At 38.3% G+C, this 23,139-nt stretch overlaps 1 protein-coding gene across 1 annotated transcript in view; it reads right to left on the reverse strand.

The window, feature by feature from the left end:
• Positions 1 to 10,489: 10,489 nt before the first annotated feature.
• LOC121870634 (protein Skeletor, isoforms B/C-like) overlaps positions 10,490 to 23,139 on the reverse strand; it is a 124,260-nt gene continuing 111,610 nt past the window's right edge. The window contains exons 12-16 of the mRNA XM_042372498.1: positions 20,152 to 20,235; positions 18,260 to 18,383; positions 15,802 to 15,932; positions 15,176 to 15,339; positions 10,490 to 11,652 (exon numbers count right to left, since the gene is read on the reverse strand). Coding sequence (XP_042228432.1) covers positions 11,500 to 11,652; positions 15,176 to 15,339; positions 15,802 to 15,932; positions 18,260 to 18,383; positions 20,152 to 20,235 — 656 coding nt within the window. The 3' untranslated portion in view covers positions 10,490 to 11,499. The remainder of the gene's footprint in view (positions 11,653 to 15,175; positions 15,340 to 15,801; positions 15,933 to 18,259; positions 18,384 to 20,151; positions 20,236 to 23,139) is intronic.

Here is a 23,139-nt window from a genome sequence, read left to right on the forward strand (position 1 = left end):
TGAGTTTCCTTTCTCCATCCCATCCTGAGTGTGAACCCAAACAACCCGTACCCCACAACAGCTAGGTGACCAGCGACCACTTTGAATAGAAGGGCTATTGTTAGTAAAATAAGTCCTTTTGGTAGGGATATGGTCTCAGGCGCGCATTTGTACCAATGCCCGAGCAAAAATTACCCTCTCGTGATTTCTTCTCCACGCATGTCCAGATATGTAGATGATTGTTTCTTGCCGTCATGTTAATTCAGTTTAACTTAGCCGATTTTTGTGAATATCAGTGTTCATGTTTTAACATAGTAATATTCTGTGCCAAATAAGTCGAGTAATGTAGATATCGTCTGTATCGCTGCCAGACGTAGGTTTTGTATAGTTGAAGTTAGACATTCACCCTCTCGTGATTTCTTCTCCACGCATCTCCAGACGCTGTTTGTGTGTTGCCAACACTACTGAGGTTCGGGAGCCGCCTATGGGCAAGATGGCTCTCGAAAGATGTCTTTAAGGTGGCGAGATTAGAATCCCAGGACGAAATTCCTCGGGAGATGCCATCGACGACTCTGCCAGTCTGTTGCGAGTCAACGTCCTCGGGCGCTCCCAGGTAGCGAGCGAGCCTGTAAACAACTTTACACCGTTGACTCCCGTCTTGTGATTGTCGCCCATCCATTGATGTATGGAGCCGTATTAATATCCATGCTTGGGGATGACTAGCAGAAATATAGTCATTCCAGGTTAAGTATTGAACCCATGAATGTTGGTGGTACCAAGGTTATTGTTATTCTCTGATACAAGTTAAAGTGTCACGTTAGTTATTCCGAGATACCATGTTGTTATAAAGAATATTTTAATTCGGGATAGTGTCAAGTGTGTCCTATGATCCACTTGCAGTGACAATGAAATAATATAATGATGGTTAAATGTTGTAACCTAGAATTGAAGATGTAATTTCTTACTTATAAAAGTAAGACCTGAGGGCCCAGTCCTGTCTGAATAATCTTAATAGTTGTTAAATGATATAATAAGTACTTGAAGTGTTTAATGAATTAATACGTAATTGTGAATCTATTTTATCAATGGCACAGTAAGACCTGAGGGTCCAGTCTTGTCTGAGTGAAGTTAAGTAACATCTTATTCACTCACTGTGTTAATAAATATTGAATTAGTAATCTACGAGTATCGCCACTCTCTTCCTTTTAAACATTGGTTCCCAGAAAATAATACTTACTCACGTGCCTAGACATCTACCACACTAACCAACAACTTTCCATGAGTTATGTTATATAATGAAAAGTCTGGGTGGTGGCAGTTGATGCCCTCGCCAAGCTCGCGTTTAACAAAGACACCGTTGAATACAATTTGGGTCAGTCGAAAAGAACCCTTAAAACTGTAATTAGGAAAGAAATTATTGATGAATTTGACGCACATAGACAAGTGTAAACAGGCACTAGTCGATCCATAGTTTACCATGATGAGATGTATCAACTGAACCATGTATATGGAGCAAGTAACAAGATCACTAGATTACAAGATGTTGTAACCGCTAGATTAAGGTTAGGATATAAGTACCTCTGGCAGTATGTTCCTCAAGCAGATGTAAACAAGACTAAATGTAAAGTGTGTGGCCAAACATATGGCCACACACTTGAACACTACTTCCTCAACTGTGTGAAGATAGAACCTTTTAGGGACAGGTCCAAGCATACTGTGTGTGAAATGGCACAACATTGCATCTGTAATGGCAAGATTGCCGACATATTAAGATTGTATCCACTTTTTTGCACTATATCAGTTCTCATGTATAGAACCAAATACACAATGTGCTTGAATACTTCTCACGCAAATGTGAATAACAAAGTGTGCTGCCAGACATACTGCCTCATACGCCTGTTCTCACGCATTTGTGAATAAGTTACCCTTTATGTATAGAACTAAACAAATAATGTAATTGAAATACTATGTAACATTCAGTGCCATAATAACCTGACCACGGGGATTAATTATTATGACCCGTTGTAAACTCTACTCTGTAATCCTTTTGCGCTACCGCTCACAGGATGAGTGTGGGGTGCACAATAAAGTAACCGCTATAAGCGGCAAAATCAAATCATTCCTCGCGTAGGTGGTCTGGGCTGTGAGGGTCGTCCAGGAGCTTATCCCAAACCTTCTTCTCTTGGCGTTGGAACCTGACGTTGAGGGCCTCCGTTTTATTTATTAGGTGGACAGTTTACACTTTCTCCTGGTAGGGTGGCGCTTGGCCACTGGCTGACCTCAGACACTTGTTTTGGAAGCTCTGAGCGTGACAGGTGGGACGTGTGGGTACTCCTACACAGGCCTCACCAACGCCTTGTACAGGTGGACTTGTATCTTCTCAGGCATCAGTTTAAAGCATTTTAATTTGGCGACGGTGACTTTGACTTTCTTTAGTCTGTCCTTCACGTGGGACGTGATGCCCGTCCGAGAGATGATGATGCCGAGCAACCTGCCTTCTTTAGAGTACTCAGTCTGGAATTTCGTCATGTTTGTTTTTATCTTCCATTTTTTTCATGCCCCGAGATATCCTCTATTGTCCGAGTAGTGAGTCGCGCCATCCTTGCCGTGGACCTTACTTACTGTGTCACATCGTCGGTATACATGACGTACTCGAACTGGCACTCACATGTTAGACCCTGCTGCTATATGGCATTGCAAAAATTGTGACCTAAGTCCCAGGTTGCTGATCTGACTTTCTGCCTCATTTACACACAATTGCGGGGTCTCAATTGTTTCTCTTGCTATTGACAACACAACATACATATATCGTTTCTCACTAATGATCTTTTTTTTAAATTTCTTTATGGTTCCTTATTATTATTATTATTATTATTATTATTATTATTATTATTATTACTATTATTATTATTATTATTATTATTATTATTTATTATTATTATTGCAGTGTTTTCATTATTATTATTGTTATCATTATTATTTTATTTTTATTTTTTATTATAAATTTTACTTATCTGAAATATTATTATTATAATTATTATTATTGCAGTGTTTTCATTATTATTATTGTTATCATTATTATTTTATTTTTATTTTTTATTATAAATTTTACTTATCTGAAATATTATTATTATTATTATTATTATTATTATTATTATTATTATTATTATTATTATTATTATTATTATTATTATTATTATCATTATTATTATTATTATTATTATTATTATTATTATTATTATTATTATTATTATTGTTATTACGTTTTCGCCCCCCAGGCCCTGATGTGGGTCGGTGACCTGTGTCCGGGTGGGCTAATACCCGTAAAAAAAAATATATATATTTAAACGACTGCTCACACAATGTGTTTATACTCTAATTTCCACGAAAACGGTGTTTCATGCACATCTTCATAACGTATATTTTTTTTCCTGACCAACCCAGTGTCATTTTACTCTGCTAGTGTGGTGGTATGCACTTCGCTGTTCAAGATTATTATATTATTATATGGCTTCATTATTATTGTGAACTAACCAGTAGTGCCACCACAACCTTGCCAGCCCATTATCATTTTTTTGCCTTTTAGTGAAGGCGCTTATGTAGCAATATGTGGTCCCGTAAAAATATCATGTTAATTTTTGACACCATATATCATTTTATACCTTGGAACCTGTAGATTAAAAAAACAAAAATATATGGAGTCCTTTTTTTCTGATGGGATTTAAGGTCGTATTTGTCCAGAGAGGTAAACGAGGAAAAACATCGCTGGAGAGGCATGACGCACTGAGTGTCTAAGGTGATAAAAGATCAAATAATACTATCTGGGTTTTCAAATGAAGTTCTTTTCTAGAGACAGACTGAAATATGTACAGATGGTTCCAAGTTATATTGCTCAGATATACAAACTGAAGGAAAGTGATCCAGAAATTTGGCAACAGTTTGTTAAGGGAAACTTCTGCGTCAACAAAACAGATGTTCCATTTTGTAGCAATGGTGTGGATAATGCTATACACTGTAGAGCATGTGAATCGCACATTCAAAGTTAAAGGAGGTCTTAACGGCACTACTCTGAAGCCAACCACATTAAGAAAGTTTTTCCTTGCTTCATCTGAGTTGTTCTGTCTTGCTGAAGGAGTTGGAAGTTTTGCTAATCTGAAAGATTACAAAAGAACAAAACACCACGAGTTCTCTACAGCTATTGTCAGCCGTCAATATGCTGATGTACAGAAGCTGCACAATGTTATTACTGACTGTAATCCATTTTGTCAGGAAAATGATGCTCTTTTAAACTTGGTAACTGGAGCTGTAATGCCAGAAAATGTCAAGTATGACATTCTATGTGTGTATGAAGTTGGAATACAAAGTTATGAAATTGTTGGCAAGCAACGCATTGTTGGTCCAGTAAGCATTTGGGAAAGGATGTTCAAGGATAATCTTCTGTTATGAAAAACAGCAAAACAAGACTTCAACCATCAAATTACCTTCACAATTTATAGAACTTAAGCAGGACTATCTTTGTTTGGTAGACTGCTAATCATTGTCAGATCCCGTGATGAAATCAATCTACAGGAGGCGATTGGCATGTATGAATTCACTTGTCTGCCAAGATCTCTCTTCTCCCCAGATGGGTCTGTCCTTGTTTGCCAACTTAGACAAAAGCAAGCTCATGGGTCACCTTGAAGCAGCTCCAAATTGTGAAGAGCCTACTGACGTTCAAAGCATGGCAGATCCACAAAAGGAACCATGTTATTAGACTCTCATCATCGATGGCATGACATTAAAAGCGCGTTTTTTCCGAGCTGAGAAAAGATGCCCCGCCCCCTCCTCAAAAGTTACAGCTGTGGCTGTTGCAAACCTGTCCAATTTTGTCCTGAAGTAATGATGTATTTCTAAATGAGTTTATTCATAATCGTTGGGATGACCGTTTATGACAAGAAAGATATTTAGCTAAATTATATAAAGTTACATACAATCATTATTTCAAACACAAGCACGTAGGAAGTTTAACAGAAGTATTATACATGAATTAACTGTTAAACTCTGGTAGCAAATTCACGCTTTTGGAGGATGCATCTAATATATACTTATTTTTACCCACAATAAGGCATACTAAGACAAATTACGTATCAGTAATACTACATTATGGAAAAACAAAAATTAAAGATCAGAATCACATTGAAATATTACACGACCGTCAACAGAGGCGGGAAATATGACTGCGAACAACTTCATATTTTTCCCGCCTCTGCTAACGGTCGTGTAATATTTCAATGTGATTCTGATCTTTAATTTTTGTTTTTCCATAATGTAGTATTACTGATACGTAATTTGTCTTAACCCATAAACATTTATGAATGTTGCTTCCAGTTCACCTCTAATTAGTGATTCCAACAGGTAACTGGAAACCACGACAGGTCTTTAAACAACACTGCTTGAGCGCTCAATTACAGGTTTAGACTCAATCTTCAATTAGTATCCAAGAGATCCCCAATCCAAAAATGTATGGCTTACAAAGAAATGCTGATGGAGAATGTGTGCTAGTTATCAATATACAAATATTGCTCTTGACTCATTTCTAGAATTTACAAAGTGTGCTTGCAAAAAGAATAAATGTGAGGGACTGTCATGCTCATGCTTCAAACGTGATCTTCCCTTTATAGGATTGTGTAACTGTGTACATTGTGAGAATCAAGCTATTCATTCTGTGGTTATTGATAATTTTGATGGTGATGACCTTTAAGTAATGGTTTTATATGTGTTATAATGTATCATCAGTTGTTTTCATTAGAATTCATTAACAGTCATATTAAGTGTATGAATGCTTGCTTTACTTTTTTAGGTTCATGGTATTGAAGGTCTTTCTTTAATAAGAAAACGTTTAATTAGTTTCATTGCTTCTTCACATACACACATATGTGCATATTAGGAATGTTATATGCTTTGTGCAGAGATATTTTCACACATTCAAGTGTATGTTAAAGGATGGAATGAGAGGATTTTGTACATATTTTTCTATCTTAGTAATCAAAATATTTCCTCAAACTTACCTTATTGTTCAGTTCCATTGGTTCTTTAAAAATACCCAGACATTAGTCTTGGTCCCAGACAGTCAGGTCTTGGTCCCAGACAATAGTCTTGGTCCCAGACAATAGTATTGGTCCCCAGACAGTCAGGTCTTGGTCCCAGACAATAGTCTTTGTCCCAGACATTAGTCTTGGTCCCAGATAGTCAGATCTTGGTCCCAGACAATAGTCTTGGTCCCAGACATTAGTCTTGGTCCCAGACAGTCAGGTCTTGGTCCCAGACAACAGTCTTGGTTCCAGAAAGTCAGGTCTTGGTCCCAGACAATAGTCTTGGTCCCAGACATTAGTCTTGGTCCCAGACAGTCAGGTCTTGGTCTCAGACAACAGTCTTAGTCCCAGACAGTCAGGTCTTGGTCCCAGACAATAGTCTTGGTCCCAGACAGTCAGGTCTTGGTCCCAGACAGTCAGGTCTTGGTCTCGATCTTGGACCGACACATTTGATGTTGGTCCTGTTCTTGGACTTAGTGGTCTCTATTACATCATTGAACACTACAATACATAGATGAAATATTAGTCACCTAGATTATGGATAATTAAATAGCTGTAGTTGGCAACTCTACTTCTGGATATAAAGAATTTGGTTATTTGGATTCCAGAGGAGTACATTTATTTTTGGTAATTTGTTTCTGGATAATTAAAACTGTATTACCTGGGTTCTGGATGAATATATATTTGGTAATTTTTATTCTGAGCATCTTGCATCTCAGCTGAACAGGTCCTTGATGATTACAATTTTGGGTTATGTAGTCCTAGAAAAATTACAATTTCAGTTAACTGAGTTTTGTTCTTACAATCTTGTTTAATCGGAGTCTAGATAAATACAATATAAAGTACGAGCGTCTTGGAGAATAAAGTAAATGTATCGGCTAAAATGTTGCATCTCGCCACTATCTTGTTTATATATTACAAATATATTGCCATCATGTATCCCCTTTACTCTGAGAATATAAATATCCCCTCCCCCAGTAATGAAAAAAAAATCTAAATAATATATATATATATATATATATATATATATATATATATATATATATATATATATATATATATATATATATATATATATATATATATATATATATATATATATATATATATATATATATAAGCATATCAGTTAAAAACATTGGGAACATGCAGAAAAGTTCCTAAGTGTTGAATCTAATGCCTATACTTATAGATTGTGGCCATTTTCATAACATTGTAAGTCTGTCACAGACTAGGAAAAAATGTGTATTTAATCATGAATATGTCTCAAGTATTATGTGCCATATCTTAATTGTCAGTTCAAATATCTGTTTTACATACATGTTTCTGTTTATTTAACTTTGGTATGTAATCACATACAGGTATATGATACAAATACAACCTTTTTGCCTCAAGGATGTAATGGGTATTACAGCTGTTCTCTCCTCTAGTTTCATCCTACTTACAAATGTATAATAAACACAGGTGTCTCAACAGATGCAACTTCCACGTAGGACGAAGAAATAAAATACCACTGACGTAAATGAGGCATAAAGTACCATACAGTTCAACTAAGAATGTTAGTCATACAAAATATCTCACATCCTTAAAATTCTAATAGTTTTGAAATGTTGGGCTCTAAACTCTCGCAAATGTTTTATTTTCAGACTACAAAACTTGCATTCACTCAGATTATCACATAGCATCTACATCTCAGTAAGCAATAGTGTTGAAGAAGTGAACATCACACTATAGAATAGAGAGACTTCAGGTAATGAGAGGAAAGGAGGCTGACTTCGGTGGGATAGTTAAGCAAGAGTTGTGTGCAGGTAAAACGCTTGACAGAGTTAAGGGATTCAAAGATTGGCCTGGAAAGTATAACCCATATTTACAAATAAGGATTTCAGATTGGGAATAGCTAAGATGGTCAAGCCAATCACAAGTCCAAGGTCCATGAACCTAGTATGGACAGCAAGTTAGTTTGTGAAACTGACCACAATACAACAAGTAGGGGTGAACCTGGACATGCATAAAGCAACACCAACTTAAAAACAGCATCTATCATGATGCCCTTACTATATCTGGCATGGGAGTGTCTTAGAACTTCTTAACCTCAAGAGAAAACTGAAGTAGAAATATACACATTTGTTGTGTACTGTAGTTTGAAGTCATCCACCTATACCTGAAGTCCCCTTATTGTATAGCACCCCACAACAAGGACGGCTTTCCTTAGTCATGTATTTTTCACTTGTTTTATATTAAATCCTGAATTAACATCTGTACAATCAAAAGTTAGCAAAATGGAAATTGGGGTTTAGCATGCGGCTATTTCATGCATAAATTTTTTTCCATTTAAAAGTGAGATTTTTTTATATTTTTAAAAATGGAACTCGCCCTTGTAGTGGCCTTAAATCCCCAAACTGTTGCGTCTAATTTCATAGCGAAATTGACTCAACCTCAGTATGTCTTAACCCCTAAATGAGCTCTAAGAAAGTCTAAACTAGCACTCCTGACTGGTCAGGACATTTGTTTACAAATGCACACAAATATTCTACAATTGGACCTTGAGACCACAAACACCATTTGGACCACACAGACCCCCTAGACCATGAGCCTAGAATGACCAAAAAGGTTATCTACCATTACGAACACCATCTTGGTCAAGTGAGTAAAAGATTTCTGGGGCAACCATCCAGAGAGAACAATTGGTTCACAAAGAATGATTTATTCACAAAAACCACAAGAACACCCAGCTATGATAGATCTCTTAGGCATGAGGACCACCTAAGTTACCGAAAGTCGAACTGGATGAAGCATCATTTGACTATGAGAACCATCTGGCCCACACTGGTCACCCAGGTCACAAGGGCCATGGATACTACTTAGGCTACAAGGACCACCTGAGCCACAAGAACCACAAAGACCACCTGCACCATGAAAATCACCTGAACCACGAAGACCATCTAGGCCACATGACCACCTGGGCCACACAGACCACAAATACCACACCTGGGCCAAAGAGCTCCAGGGTGATTGAGGGTGGCAAGAGACAGTTGTTGGGGAAGCCCCTTGTTGCCGTCTGTGGGGCTGGTCAGGACAATTACAATCTGGGCTCTTATATGTTGTAATCATTTATTGAACACCCTAAATTACATAAACTATATAATTTTTCATGGTTGAACAATTTATAACATTAACCATACTGTTCCATGCCACCCTCAAAAATTATTTACGATTCCCTAATACCTAAATGGAATCCATATTGATTATGTTGTTGAGTGCTGCACGATCCATTGTCACTGCGGCATTAAAAAGGAATAAGGAAGTCAAATACATTTTCAACATTACAATAAATTATATATATATATATATATATATATATATATATATATATATATATATATATATATATATATATATATATATATATATATATATATATATATATATATATATATATATATATATATATTTGTGTGTGTATATGAATATAATCACAGCATATAAAATTGTTAAGTCCACAACAAACGTTCCAAATAAACTTTAGCAATCTACACTTAAGAACAAAGGCAGAATACACCATGCAAGGTGGACACAGTTACTGGCTCTACTCTACAAAAATATCATCCGTTTCACACTGAGTTACAATTCTAGGTGGACTATATGATATATGCATTAAATGTATGAAATATACAGTGAATATTCACATATAAAAAATAACAGCCCAACTTTAAGTTTGAATTTAGAGATACAGCAAGGATGAGAGGTGCCATCAAGAGGGTGGTCAGCAGTAGTGTCGTCACCTTCTCTTAGCAGAAAGAAAGTATAAACAGCTATGTTTGGTGATTCATTGTGTGAATTAACATTTAGGATTGTAGTAGAGTAACCCTCCATGTTCTCATAACAGCAAAAATGGAAAAGCTGAGCTTGGTTTTCAATCTCTCATGAGAGTCAGATGTTAAGCTTCTACGTGAACCTGCATAAACAATATAAACTGAGTGTGTGTGTTTATTTGTTGATGTATATATATATATATATATATATATATATATATATATATATATATATATATATATATATATATATATATATATATATATATATATATATATATATATATATATATATATATATATATATTGAATTTTAAGAAGTTAAATGAAGAAACAACTAAACCCATGTTATTGCAAAATGTTTTTCTCATGGAAGAAAGAATGAATCTATAATATAAACTTTAGGTGAGTCCGAACACTCAACTCTCATGAGAATATTTATTCTCGTAAGAGTGGGGGAGAAATTTAGAATGAGGTTACCTTGGACATCTACTACAGAACATAGGGATCATCCTTGGAGAACCCAGGCCATATCAGCATCAGCTTGATCTATTCATTAGATTTCATCTTCTTTATACTACAGCATGATACATGATGAATTTTTAGGGGTGATAAGTAAGAAATGTGTAAAAATGTGTACATATATTTATTGCAAATATATACCAATTAGTTTTCCAAAGATGTCATTCCTATGATGATGATGGCATGTTAATGTGCTCCATGCATACATTTACAAATGTGCCTGAATGTACTAAGTAAACATTAATCATCATATGTACATGATTATGTCTTTATTGTGAGAGAACATCAAGAGAGGGACACAATCAGACTTGTCCACTCACATCAAGGATATATTATATTTGTGTTCATTTAAACCCTCTCTCAGAGACTCTCGTCTGAGCTTATCATACTAACCAATTTATCTATATGAGTTTTGAGCTGTTTGTAATCAGATATTTATTGCTAGATCATTTTTACCACAAGAAATAAAAAAATCTAAGTTCAATAACCAGTCTATGGAAGTTTTGTTTTGAACAGTACTGCACCATAAGGCTACAATAGTAGAACATGTCACAAAACACATGTAACTCGTAGAATGAAAAGCACTTATGAAATAATGATTATGAAGACAATTCAGACTAAGTTGGGTTGTACAAGTAAATGTCCATGAAACTTATCAATTAGGATCTACAGTGATATAAAAACAGGAAATGTTAATTTTATTTACAACATGGAGAGCAATAGTGAAGTGATGACTCAGATTAAATAATCATGAATCACATGCCAATATAGTGGCTATACAGCAAGTCTGCCTGTCACATGTCGTGTCCTTACTGACACACACTTTGTAAATAGTTTGGCTAAACACATGGGCAAAGCAGATGACGAAGTTGTCATAAATATTATCAAAAATTATCTTTGTTTCCATATAAAATGAACTGAGATTTACATCAAATTCTACTGACAATAAATAAACATAAAATCTCTGGGTTGCAGACGGTAGGTTTACAAAAAAGCCATAAACTCAGAGGACTGTGATTTTGTTGAGTGTCTTATCCCTGGACTGTGGCAGAGTTGGTGGATGAGGGAGTGTGAGGCTGGAGCTGTGTGAGGGGCTGCTACTGTAGATTAAGGTTTCATCTGAGGGGAATTGTAAGTGCTAGCAGCAGGATTGAGGCAAGGAGGTGAGGTGGGATAAGAGTGCATCCTCCATTGTCACCCTCTCGTCTCAGCTTGTACCCACTGTCAACAACGTGGATCTTCCATCCCAGGTTACGGTGCGTGTAACACTGTAACGAGAAATTAAATTTGAGAATAAGTGTATTAATTCATAATCATTCAACAAGGTAAATGTAACGTGGGGGTGTTGATGGTACATCATATGTTCAACAACATATTTGATCTTTGGCTGTGACTATCCTTTGACACAGACTTAATTTTTGTGTTAATTTTTTTTCTAGTGATGATATACTGTATATTCTTGTGTACTGAAGTTGGGTACAGCGGTAACCTGCATATCTCCCACCATTTGGTCCTGGGTTCAATCTTCAGCCCAGGACAGATGTGAGAAAGGTGTTATCCAGTGTGACACAGCCAAACATGGCAGGTTTTCTCCGAAGTTCATAAGAAAGTAACAGAGAAGAGACCAACCATAATAAGGGCAAATAAGCTGATATAAAGCAAAATTATAAATAATTAAGACAAATAAAAAAATAAGATAAAATAAATAAGTTGTGCTCTGGGTAAAGTTTTCATCTCTGACTTTCCTGTGGTCTCAATCTTTGACATAGAGGTTAGAATATGATGTTCTGTACTTGGCTCTGTAATGAACCATAACATACAGTTTCATCAAAACAATTGTAGCCATATAAATGTTATCATTGAATCAGGAAGAATAGGATATTTATAAAATGTTATTTTGCACATATGACAGTGATAGAACAGGTGGTGGAAAATAATATTTTCATGTCAATTGTTGAGTTTCATTGGCAAGCCTTATAGGTAAGTAAGCACTCCTGACACCACCTCCCATAGTAGTATGTTAATTTTTAATGTCTCAAAGTGACTGACATTTTCAGTGTTCTGGTCATTCTCCAAAGACCATAATATTGTAAGTCTTTGTGCTACTTAAATACAATCCAGTATGATAATTTACAACAAAGAACATTTCTATCAAGTTTCATTAAAACCATATTTAAAAGGACTTATACTGATCCCCCACAAGATACAACTCCATCTAGTGGCTGAATTTGTGCCTTGTCATGGTGTTGGGGTAAAACAAACCACTTTCAAATACCTAGGGAGGGTATAAAGTTCCCATCTTGTAACTTTAGATGAGGAGGTTTAAAGTGGATCGTCGCTAAACATGCAAATTCCTCAGGTGATGATCTGGTTTTTTACCAGAGTGAAGTATGAGCGGCCTCTACACCCCATAGTTCATTTCCAACCTTTTCAACTCCTTTTAATTAGTCTTCTGTTGAGGAAAGGTTTGAGGCATCCATGTTCATTAACTTTATCTCTTGCCCTTAGCATCTCAGGGGGCACTACTCAGTTGAGTGTCCTTACTTGGAGCTGGCGGACGCTCGCCCCACAAGGGGTCACAGCTCAAGATTGAACAAGCCGCAAGTCCAGAAAACCGTGAGGGCAAACGTTTTCGGAGTGAGGGTTGTAAACTCTTGCAACAATCTACCAGAGAGTGTTGTGACGGCACCGAGTGTGAGCTCTTTCAAGGCAAGACTTGACCAACACTGGAGCGGGTTCAGGTCCATTCAGGAGCCGGTGCATGCCCAGTATTTGCCAACAGTGCGTGACAGAGACGTGACCGATCTCCCGGGAGGCTAGCGAGCCGATCTTTTGGTGAAGAAGATAAATGAAAAGAGACGTGACCGATCGCTCAAGCGGCTAACAAGCTGATCAGTGGCGAAGAGGATAAAAGTAAGAGCCATGGACAGACACAATAAACGATTTTCGGGCGTTCCTCTTGGATCCTCGTCACCTACAAGTCCAACCGCATTGCCTCCCGCCCTTGGACATTATACACAACTATGAAGACATAACACTAGTACTGACCATGGGAGAAGCTTGAGACATAACACCAGTACTAACCATGGGAGAAGCTTGAGACATAACACTAGTACTGACCATGGGAGAAGCTTGAGACATAACACCAGTACTAACCATGGGAGAAGCTTGAGACATAACACCAGTACTGACCATGGGAGAAGCTTGAGACATAACACCAGTACTGACCATGGGAGAAGCTTGAGACATAACACTAGTACTGACCATGGGAGAAGCTTGAGACATAACACCAGTACTGACCATGGGAGAAGCTTGAGACATAACACCAGTACTGACCATGGGAGAAGCTTGAGACATAACACCAGTACTGACCATGGGAGAAGCTTGAGACATAACACTAGTACTGACCATGGGAGAAGCTTGAGACATAACACCAGGACTGACCATGGGAGAAGCTTGAGACATAACACTAGTACTGACCATGGGAGAAGCTTGAGACATAACACCAGTACTGAACATGGGAGAAACTTGAGACATAACACCAGTACTGACCATGGGAGAAGCTTGAGACATAACACTAGTACTGACCATGGGAGAAGCTTGAGACATAACACTAGTACTGACCATGGGAGAAGCTTGAGACATAACACTAGTACTGACCATGGGAGAAGCTTGAGGCATAACACCAGTACTGACCATGGGAGAAACCTGAGACATAACACTAGTACTGACCATGGGAGAAGCAGAACCCATAACTTGCAGTGCTAACCATGGGAGAAGCTTGAGGACATAACACCAGTACTGACCATGGGGGCTTGAGACATAACACAGTACTGACCATCAGGAGGACACATAACACCAGTACTGACCATGGGAGAAAGCTTGAGACATAACACCAGGATGACCATGGGGAGAAAGCTTGAGACATAACACTAGTACTGACCATGGGAAACTTGAGACATAACACCAGTACTGACCATGGGGCCAGGATATAACACCAGGACTGACCATGGGAGAAACGAGACATAACACCAGTACTGACCATAAATGGGGCTTGAGGCATAACACCAGTACTGACCATGGGGAGAAGCTTGAGACATAACACCAGTACTGACCATGGGAGAAAGCTTGAGACTATAACACCAGTACTGACCATGGGAGAAGCTTGAGACATAACACAGTACCGACCATGGGCTTGAGACATAACACCAGTACTGACCATGGGAGAAGCTTGAGACATAACACCAGTACTGACCATGGGAGAAGCTTGAGACATAACACCAGTACTGACCATGGGAGAAGCTTGAGACATAACACCAGTACTGACCATGGGAGAAACTTGAGACATAACACTAGTACTGACCATGGGAGAAGCTTGAGACATAACACCAGGACTGACCATGGGAGAAGCTTGAGACATAACACCAGTACTGACCATGGGAGAAGCTTGAGGCATAACACCAGTACTGACCATGGGAGAAACTTGAGACATAACACCAGGACTGACCATGGGAGAAGCTTGAGACATAACACCAGTACTGACCATGGGAGAAGCTTGAGACATAACACCAGTACTGACCATGGGAGAAGCTTGAGACAACACCAGTACTGACCATGGGAGAAGCTTGAGGCATAACACTAGTACTGACCATGGGAGAAGCTTGAGACATAACACTAGTACTGACCATGGGAGAAGCTTGGGACATAACACTAGTACTGACCATGGGAGAAGCTTGATACATAACACCAGTACTGACCATGGGAGAAACTTGAAGCGTTCCATTACTGTACCTGGTAGTAAACAAGGTTTGGAGTGTCCTCATCCACAGTCCACACCAGAGAGCCTGGCAGACCTGGATCACAGTCCTTATACAGTGTTTCCTTGTATTCTTCAAATGTTAAACTGTCTTCCCATGCATCCATGCCAATATGCCTCCACTTACACAAACGTCCAGCTGGAAAATATTTTACTGAATGAACAATAGAATGAAAATACCAATAAAACCAGGTTCTGGCAGTGTGGTAGTGAAGGAAACACGACTAAAAGGTGGAGCTTTGTTCCTGACGTTTCCCCACAAACCCTTATCAAATTATTCCTTGGATAAGGTCTTGTGACAAAACGTCAGGAATCACGCTCCACTTTTTAGTCGTGTTTCCTTCACTACCCCACTACCATCTGTCCACTACGAACAATGTTCAAAACCAGGTTCAATAAAGTAAAAAGTTGCTGTACCATTTATCAGATAAAATGCTTATTTTACAATAATTCAGAATAGATTCACTTTAATATGATCATTATTATCACATCAAGAGCAGATTCATATAACATATTTATCATGAAAACAAGATATCATAAATAATTTGTACTACAAAAACAAAATGTTTACATTTACAAAATGTTAAAATGTCTAACTAACCTGCAGTTGCTTCGGGCATGCCCATCTTGGAGTATGAGACACCAGCAAATACTTGTTCTTGGCTTTGTTCCTCAACTGTCTTCTGACCAAAGCCGCCCTCATGGGAGGAGGTAATATACAGTGGATGGTACCTGAGGGTAGAGCCCAACAAATAATGTCTTTCACATTACCACAGCTATCTACTACAACATTGCCTAGACATTGGAGGTATTTTTATATTGGGGAACAAGTTCCAATTAGTGAATCCAAAAACTGCGTACCACCAAACTTCAAGTGTGTCATGGTAAAGTTTAAAAGATTTTATACAGAACCTCAGATGCTTTATTTGTCACTTAGCTGAAAACATTTGAATCTGATACCAGTACAGGTATTTGCATTTTGAAATACGGACATTCCCAATTTTCATAAGGGCTATTTTCCTGAAATCCTTTTGTAAATTGATTTTTCAAAAATTATATCAAAATTTCCCCATAGACTCCCATCACAAAGTAATGTACTGACTGAGACCTGCCTTCAGAACACCTTTGAGCCTGAAGGTGAATGCAAGTTAAAAACAAACATTACCCAAGTTGGCTACTCAAGGAGTTGCAGCAAGCAGACAAGGCACAGTATGAGTTTGGTACTCGAAGTGTACAAGTGGGGACACTACTACTCACTACTTTGCTGTCACTCGGAATCGAGTATGACGATCATTCAGCTATGATACAATGACATGAGTTATTAAGGATGCCTCCTTCATTGGTGAAGTCTGAGGTGACTAAAGAGGCCGATACGGAGATCGGCAGGGTCGTCCACAGATGTGGAACGTGTGGAGGGCTACATCTATTGCGGGAAGGGAGGCGGCAGCGTTTTTCCGGCCCTGGCGCTTGTCTGCCTCGGTATGCAGTTGTGCTAACTCAAAGTATTGACACCCTTTTGTGTGGTGATTCTCCAAGCATTATGGTGTGGAGTAATCGTCTCCCAGGTGAGGGGGTCGATTTGGCACTTTTTCAGGTTTGTCTTAAGACTATCCTTATACCTTATCAGTTGCCCGCCAGCGTTACGTTTACTACTAGTTAGGTGACTGTAAAGTAGCTGCTTTTCCAGTCTACTGTCGTCCATGCGGGGTAACATGGCCAGTTCAGCATAGTTGTTCATGGAGAATGGTAGCCTCGATGCTCCTACAGTTGGTTTCAGTGAGAATACTGGCATTTGTTTTCAGCGAATTCGGAAGATGGAACGTAGACTACGTTGGTGAAAGTTTTCAAGTGCCTTGAGGTGCGTCCTGTACGTGATACATGTCTCGCTGCCATATAACAGAGTAGGGAGGACAACTGTTCGATATACGTGCAACTTTATAGATAATTTCAGCTCCCTACAGCTGAAGACACAGGTGCGGAGTCTGCCAAAGGCTTGAGATGCATATCTGATCTGATGTTGAATTTCTTCATCGATGTCCGCAGTGATGGACAGGTGGGAGCCAGATACCAAAAGTGAACAAGGGCGAGGTCGTCTGTATACTGAAGTTCAGTAATGGAAGCTGCCGATATATTTGTTCCTACCTGGAGTCGTCTTATGTTGAAAAGACCCTTCATCCGGTACTGGATGTCCACCCCGCCGGCAAAAATTGGCACTGGCACGAGTAAGGAAAACAGCCAAGAAAATGGAAAAGAGAGTTGGTGCCAGTACACATCCCTGTTTCCCCTATTTATTCTCCAGGAGATAGTAGAGACGGCTGGTAAGCAGAGGTCCGCCTGCTTTATACATCTCGGCTGGGATTCCATCAGGCCCTGAGGCTTTGTTGATTTTCATCTGTTTGATGACAGGAGCTACCTCATCCAGGGATGGAGGATAGCTGAGGTGGGTCAGCTCTGGATGTTGAGGGACCTGCTGGGTAGTCAGGACATCCACGTCGGTGTTTCGGTGGAGCAGCGAATGGCAGTGCTCTTTCCAGCGCTGAAGGATGCCTTCATCGTCATCTCACTCATCGTAGACTTAACCTCTGCTGATACATGGTGGTACAGAGGTAATCTTTGATGAGCTGTAGTTTGACGAACCTTCTCTTGGCAGTAACTGTAGTCCCAGTAGTGTACAAGTGAAGCAACTATTTTACATCGCTGAGAAATGATTTGTACACCGGCTGTGCACTGAAGGTACTACACACAGTTTTTATCTTGGTAATCTCTTTTACTGTACAAGCACTACATAAAACACAAACATTTTAACTTTTTTTTAAAGTAAAATTATCGACTTTAACGATACATACAATTTCCTTCACATGTTACTGAACCTACAGACAATGATCTCACAATAAACAACCGGTTAAAAAAACAATACATAATACCAAATATGTTTACTAGTTAATATTTTAATTAATATCACAAATTTATTTATATTGTAATATTTAATACATAAGTAAACAAGTGCACTTTATGCTACAATCTACCATACTTAATACTGTGCAAGATACTGTTCTTACTTGGCACTGTTGAGGCGATCATTGCCGCCATGGACGGTGAAATAATATGTCTGGCCACGTTCAACATATATCTCTGGGATGAGCATGTCGTTTATCCACCAGGCAATGTCCCAGGACGGAGAGTCTGCAACACCACCATCAAACGTCATCAAGGGAGCAATACGTCAAAACAAAATAAATTACAAGGTAAGGTAAGGTAAGGTAAGGTAAGGTAAGGTAAGGTAAGGTGAAAGAAAGAAAATAGTAAAGGTAAGGATAGGTAAAATAAATTTAAAAAGCAAGGTGTAAGTTAAGGTAAGGTAAAATAAAGTAAAAATTGAAGGTGTAAGGTAAGAGAAAGTAAAGTATAAGGTGTAAGGCAAACAGCAAGGTGTTACAATATGAATTCTGTTAAGTTTTCCCTGGCACATTATTACACCATCTTCTCATTGTATCAATAAAAAACTGAATCATATATGAAAATAAACATATATTAATACAGTAAGTACAAAGCTGCAACATTTATATAAAACATAGCCATGGTTTCTCCACCTACGTGAACCTCAAACTTCCCTCATTGTCATAGTTTAATTTAATTACAAACTGTTTTATTACAATATTCAGGGAATATTCTTATTTAATTGATTTAAATGAGCAAAAGTAGCATGAAAATGTACAACAGATAAATGGGTAATATGGAGATATATAAAATATGTGTAAAAGATGGTGTTGGTGATGAAGTACAGCATTCTAACACTAATGTGTCCTACCAAACACAGAGGTTTTATCTGGATACTAAGGTTAGCTCCTCTACAAACGTTGGACAACAGTACCAAAAAGACAGGTCAACTGCCTGAAAGGCTAATAAGCTGAAATGTGGTGAAATTATTACAAAAAGTCTATTAGCAGACCTTTCCCAGTTAAGTTCTTAGAAACTAAATTTCACTACAAATATTTATCTACTTAGACTTGGTGGCACACGCATGCTTAGTATTCTCCAGGCACCACGCTATGTCTGGGGATTTACTGAAGAATTATATAATTGTTTCAGTACCTGTGTTGTCAATTTGTGAAATGTGGGAGAAGGACTGACCTGATTATTCTTTTATGGCTAAGCGTGTAACTAGTTGGCTCTAGCTATGCTCACTAAGTCATCAGGAAACCTTAATATCAGTGACCAGGACTAATGAGAATTATTAGTACAGTATACAATGTTTTCCTAAAAGCAACTGCAGCCTTAAAAAAGTTAAAGGACTGTACAACCCAAAGATGTGCACAAGACAACATAATGTATCATGTATGGAATGTCTGAACAAAGTATAAAAGAATGCCTACGAGGTATTGTAATATTTCAGAGAATAATTGAGAGAAAGTTGGAGTAGTTCAATTTTCACCCTTTTAGTACAGTATATCCTAGGAGGAGAGCGACTGAACAGGTAGTGCTGTAGCTCCCACAGTCCTAAGTGAACTCACTGACAATGGCCATCAGGACCCTGAAAGAACTGCGATGTTGTTGAAACATGAGAGTAAATGCTACTGGCGTGGGTTATATGGGCATGTTATCAAGTATTGATGGAGGTGTCACGGATGTATTTTACCTAAGGCAACTGTAACCAGTGGCGGATTAACAAAAGGGCAATACAGGCAGTTGCCCCAGGGATTCCAGATGTTAGAGGTTAGAGGACCGAGAGACCCAGCGATGAATTAATTAGGGACAGTATATGTTCCAACACTTTCTGTATTAATAAGAAAATTGAAGCATGCTTCTTAGTTCTTACCATGCTCAGCAATTTTAGTACCAAAATTTGTGCGCATAACATATGGGATAAGAGTATAACTGTTATCAATATATCACAGCTTGTTACTGTGTTGCCTCAGGACCACATCTGTTCTTAACCTTCCCGTGACTGTACCTGAAGTATGGACCCTCATGGAGTCACTGGGGGGATGCAGCCATTTGAGGTGTTGGTAACAAACTTGACTGGGACCATCAAAGGCTGATAGGGAAAACATACTGGTTAGAACAGATGTTTTATTCTAAGAACATCCAGACATCTGTGACTCATGACCTGAGGACATCAACAGTGGCCCAAGTCTTAGTAGGTTGATGAAATGGTCATAATCTGGGGTACAATAATAACAATAAAAGAAGTGTGTGAGGCTGGTTGGGTGAGAATGGGGTCCAGGACTCTTGCTCTTGGGAGCAAGAAGAACAAAAGCAGGTGATCTTGAACTAGGTGAGACTCACCCTCTTGATGTAATCACTAAATCCCACACAACAGCCATATACAGTACAGTACATCACAGGGCAAAGATCTAATGTTTTCTCTGAATGGTTACAGTAGGTCTGTCGAGTGAAACTTATTGTGCAATACATTGAACAGCAAGAGGAAAAATTAACGCCTCTGCCTTGTCCTGATCTGATTCTGCATAACTTCCATATTCAAGTCTCAGATCTGATACGTGAGCGTGTCCTTAATTTTGATTTTGCGTCACAGTAGACAGCCTTAGGTTTCACTTGGTCTCGTTTATAGTCAGCCTCTGTAAACTTTGACTTGGCTTCGTTCCTGGATCTAGCATGCGTACTTCTGTCCTGCTCATCATTTGTCGCGACCCATATCTTGAAATGTTTAGATTTTTTTTATCACTGCCTACAGCCACATCGCTCATATGTAACCATTCCTATAAGTTCTGGAGTCAGTGGGTTTACTTTACTTTACTTTACTCTATTCTTTTCCCCAATGTTTGCCGCATGGGTGGTCGGTCAGGTCTCTGTTACACACTATTGGTAAATACTGGGCATGTACTTGCTCTACAATGTATCTGAACCTGTGCCAGTGTTTATTTATCTATCATTTCGCCACTTATCAGCTTACTAGCCGTTCAGGCGGTTGATCTATGCCTGCTTGATGGGGAGGGCGAGACTGTTGCTATATCTCGTGCAGCAAGTATTATACGTCGTGAAGTCTTCGCCAAATCTTGTCCAAAATTAAATCGAGTTTTGAGAAGATTGCCAACAAAATTCTGTCCCACAATCTCTTGTAATTCTTGTTTCTGTGACTCTCTTTGGAACTAACATAATAAAACAAAACAAGTTAACTATGACTCCCAAGCAGGGCCGTCCCTAAGAGGCTGCGGGGCCCGGGGCAACTCAGCCACTGCGGGGCCCGGGGCAACTCAGCCACTGCGGGGCCCCAGAAAATATATATATATATGGAGTCAGATTATGCGGTCAGAGGAACCCACCCCCACCAACCCCCATGGGACTGTCGCTATGGATGGTAAGGTCACGGTTGCGATGGTGGCGTAAGCCGTCAGGTCAGATTAACCAGTCAACAGGTAATGTGTCCGAGGTCACTGGGTCTAGTGCTGGGCCCCGCGGGGCCCCTACACGCGCGGGGTCCCGGGCGGTCGCCCCTGTTCGCCCCCCCTAAAGGACGGGCCTGCTCCCAAGAAGCACTGTCTTTGGCACTGTTGCTGGTTTACAATATTGTTCATTCACAGAGAGCAACACCAGATGCTCGACACAGTCGTGAACGAGAATCACCTTTACCTCTTTTTCTTGGAGCATATGTGTATGCTAAGCCCAGGTCTAAGGATTTGAATGACACTCTTTACCAGATGGGGCTATCTGTGTCCTATGATAGGGTCCTGAGTATGTCTACAGATCTGGCAAACTCTGCTGTTGCTCACATTGAAGCCTCGGGAGCTGTATGCCCACCTACTCTCAAGACTGGTGTGTTTACTACCTCTTCACATGATATGTACAGAAATGATTTTTGATGAGTGGCAAAATGTTAATAATTTTGAAGTAATATTTCATATGCAGCATGTTTTATATGTGTTTTGTTCCTAGCCACTGAAGAGTGTTTTAGTTAAGCTCTAGTTATTTCTTCACATGATATTTACAGATAGGATTTTGATATATGTGACAGAATGATAATAATGTTTGAAGTAATACGAGTATTTCATATGCAACGTGTTTTATGGGTGGTTTGTTCCTTGCCACATAAGTGTGTTTTACTTACTTAAGCTCCAGTCGTTTTATCTGATTTGATTCCATTAGTAATGTTTTAGTCACTATCTGGGTATTTCATGTAAATTATTTGTAATAATAGCAGGTATCATTTCTTTATTTGTTAGAGCTAAAGAACATTATTTATAAATTTCATAATTTATCAATACAGTTTGACTATACTTATATGTACTGTATATCTTAACCCTACAATAAACATTGTGATGAAAATATAATTAATTATGTTTAGTATATATAAATATATATATATATATATATATATATATATATATATATATATATATATATATATATATATATATATATATATATATATATATATATATTTCATGTAAATCCACAATGAAAACGTTTCCATTTTTCCCGTGTGGTTTTTATCAAGATATATATATGCTGATAACCACAAGGAAAGAAGAAACACGAAGTGTTTTCTTCTTTCCTTGTGGTTATCAGCATATACCTAGATCACGCGCACCTACAGTGATTTACTTGCATATATATATATATATATATATATATATATATATATATATATATATATATATATATATATATATATATATATATATATATATATATATATATATATATATATATATATATATATATATATATATATATATATATATATATATATATATATAAGGCAGAAATCTTGTAAAAACATATGACTGACATCACCTATATGAAAAACATTTGCTTTATTGTATTTCTTGACCCTAAGAACCTGGGTATTAACACCAAAAGTAATTCTGTAGCTCACATATTAAGCGAGATATTGCCGATCACATTTGGGCGAAGTGGCCACTTTGAAAAATGGCTGCCAACACTGTCCACACCCAAATCCGGTTGGGGAACAATCTTC

Source organism: Homarus americanus, unplaced genomic scaffold (assembly GCF_018991925.1).
Source record: "Homarus americanus isolate GMGI-L3 unplaced genomic scaffold, GMGI_Hamer_2.0 scaffold32583, whole genome shotgun sequence".
NCBI classification, from domain to species: domain Eukaryota; kingdom Metazoa; phylum Arthropoda; class Malacostraca; order Decapoda; family Nephropidae; genus Homarus; species Homarus americanus.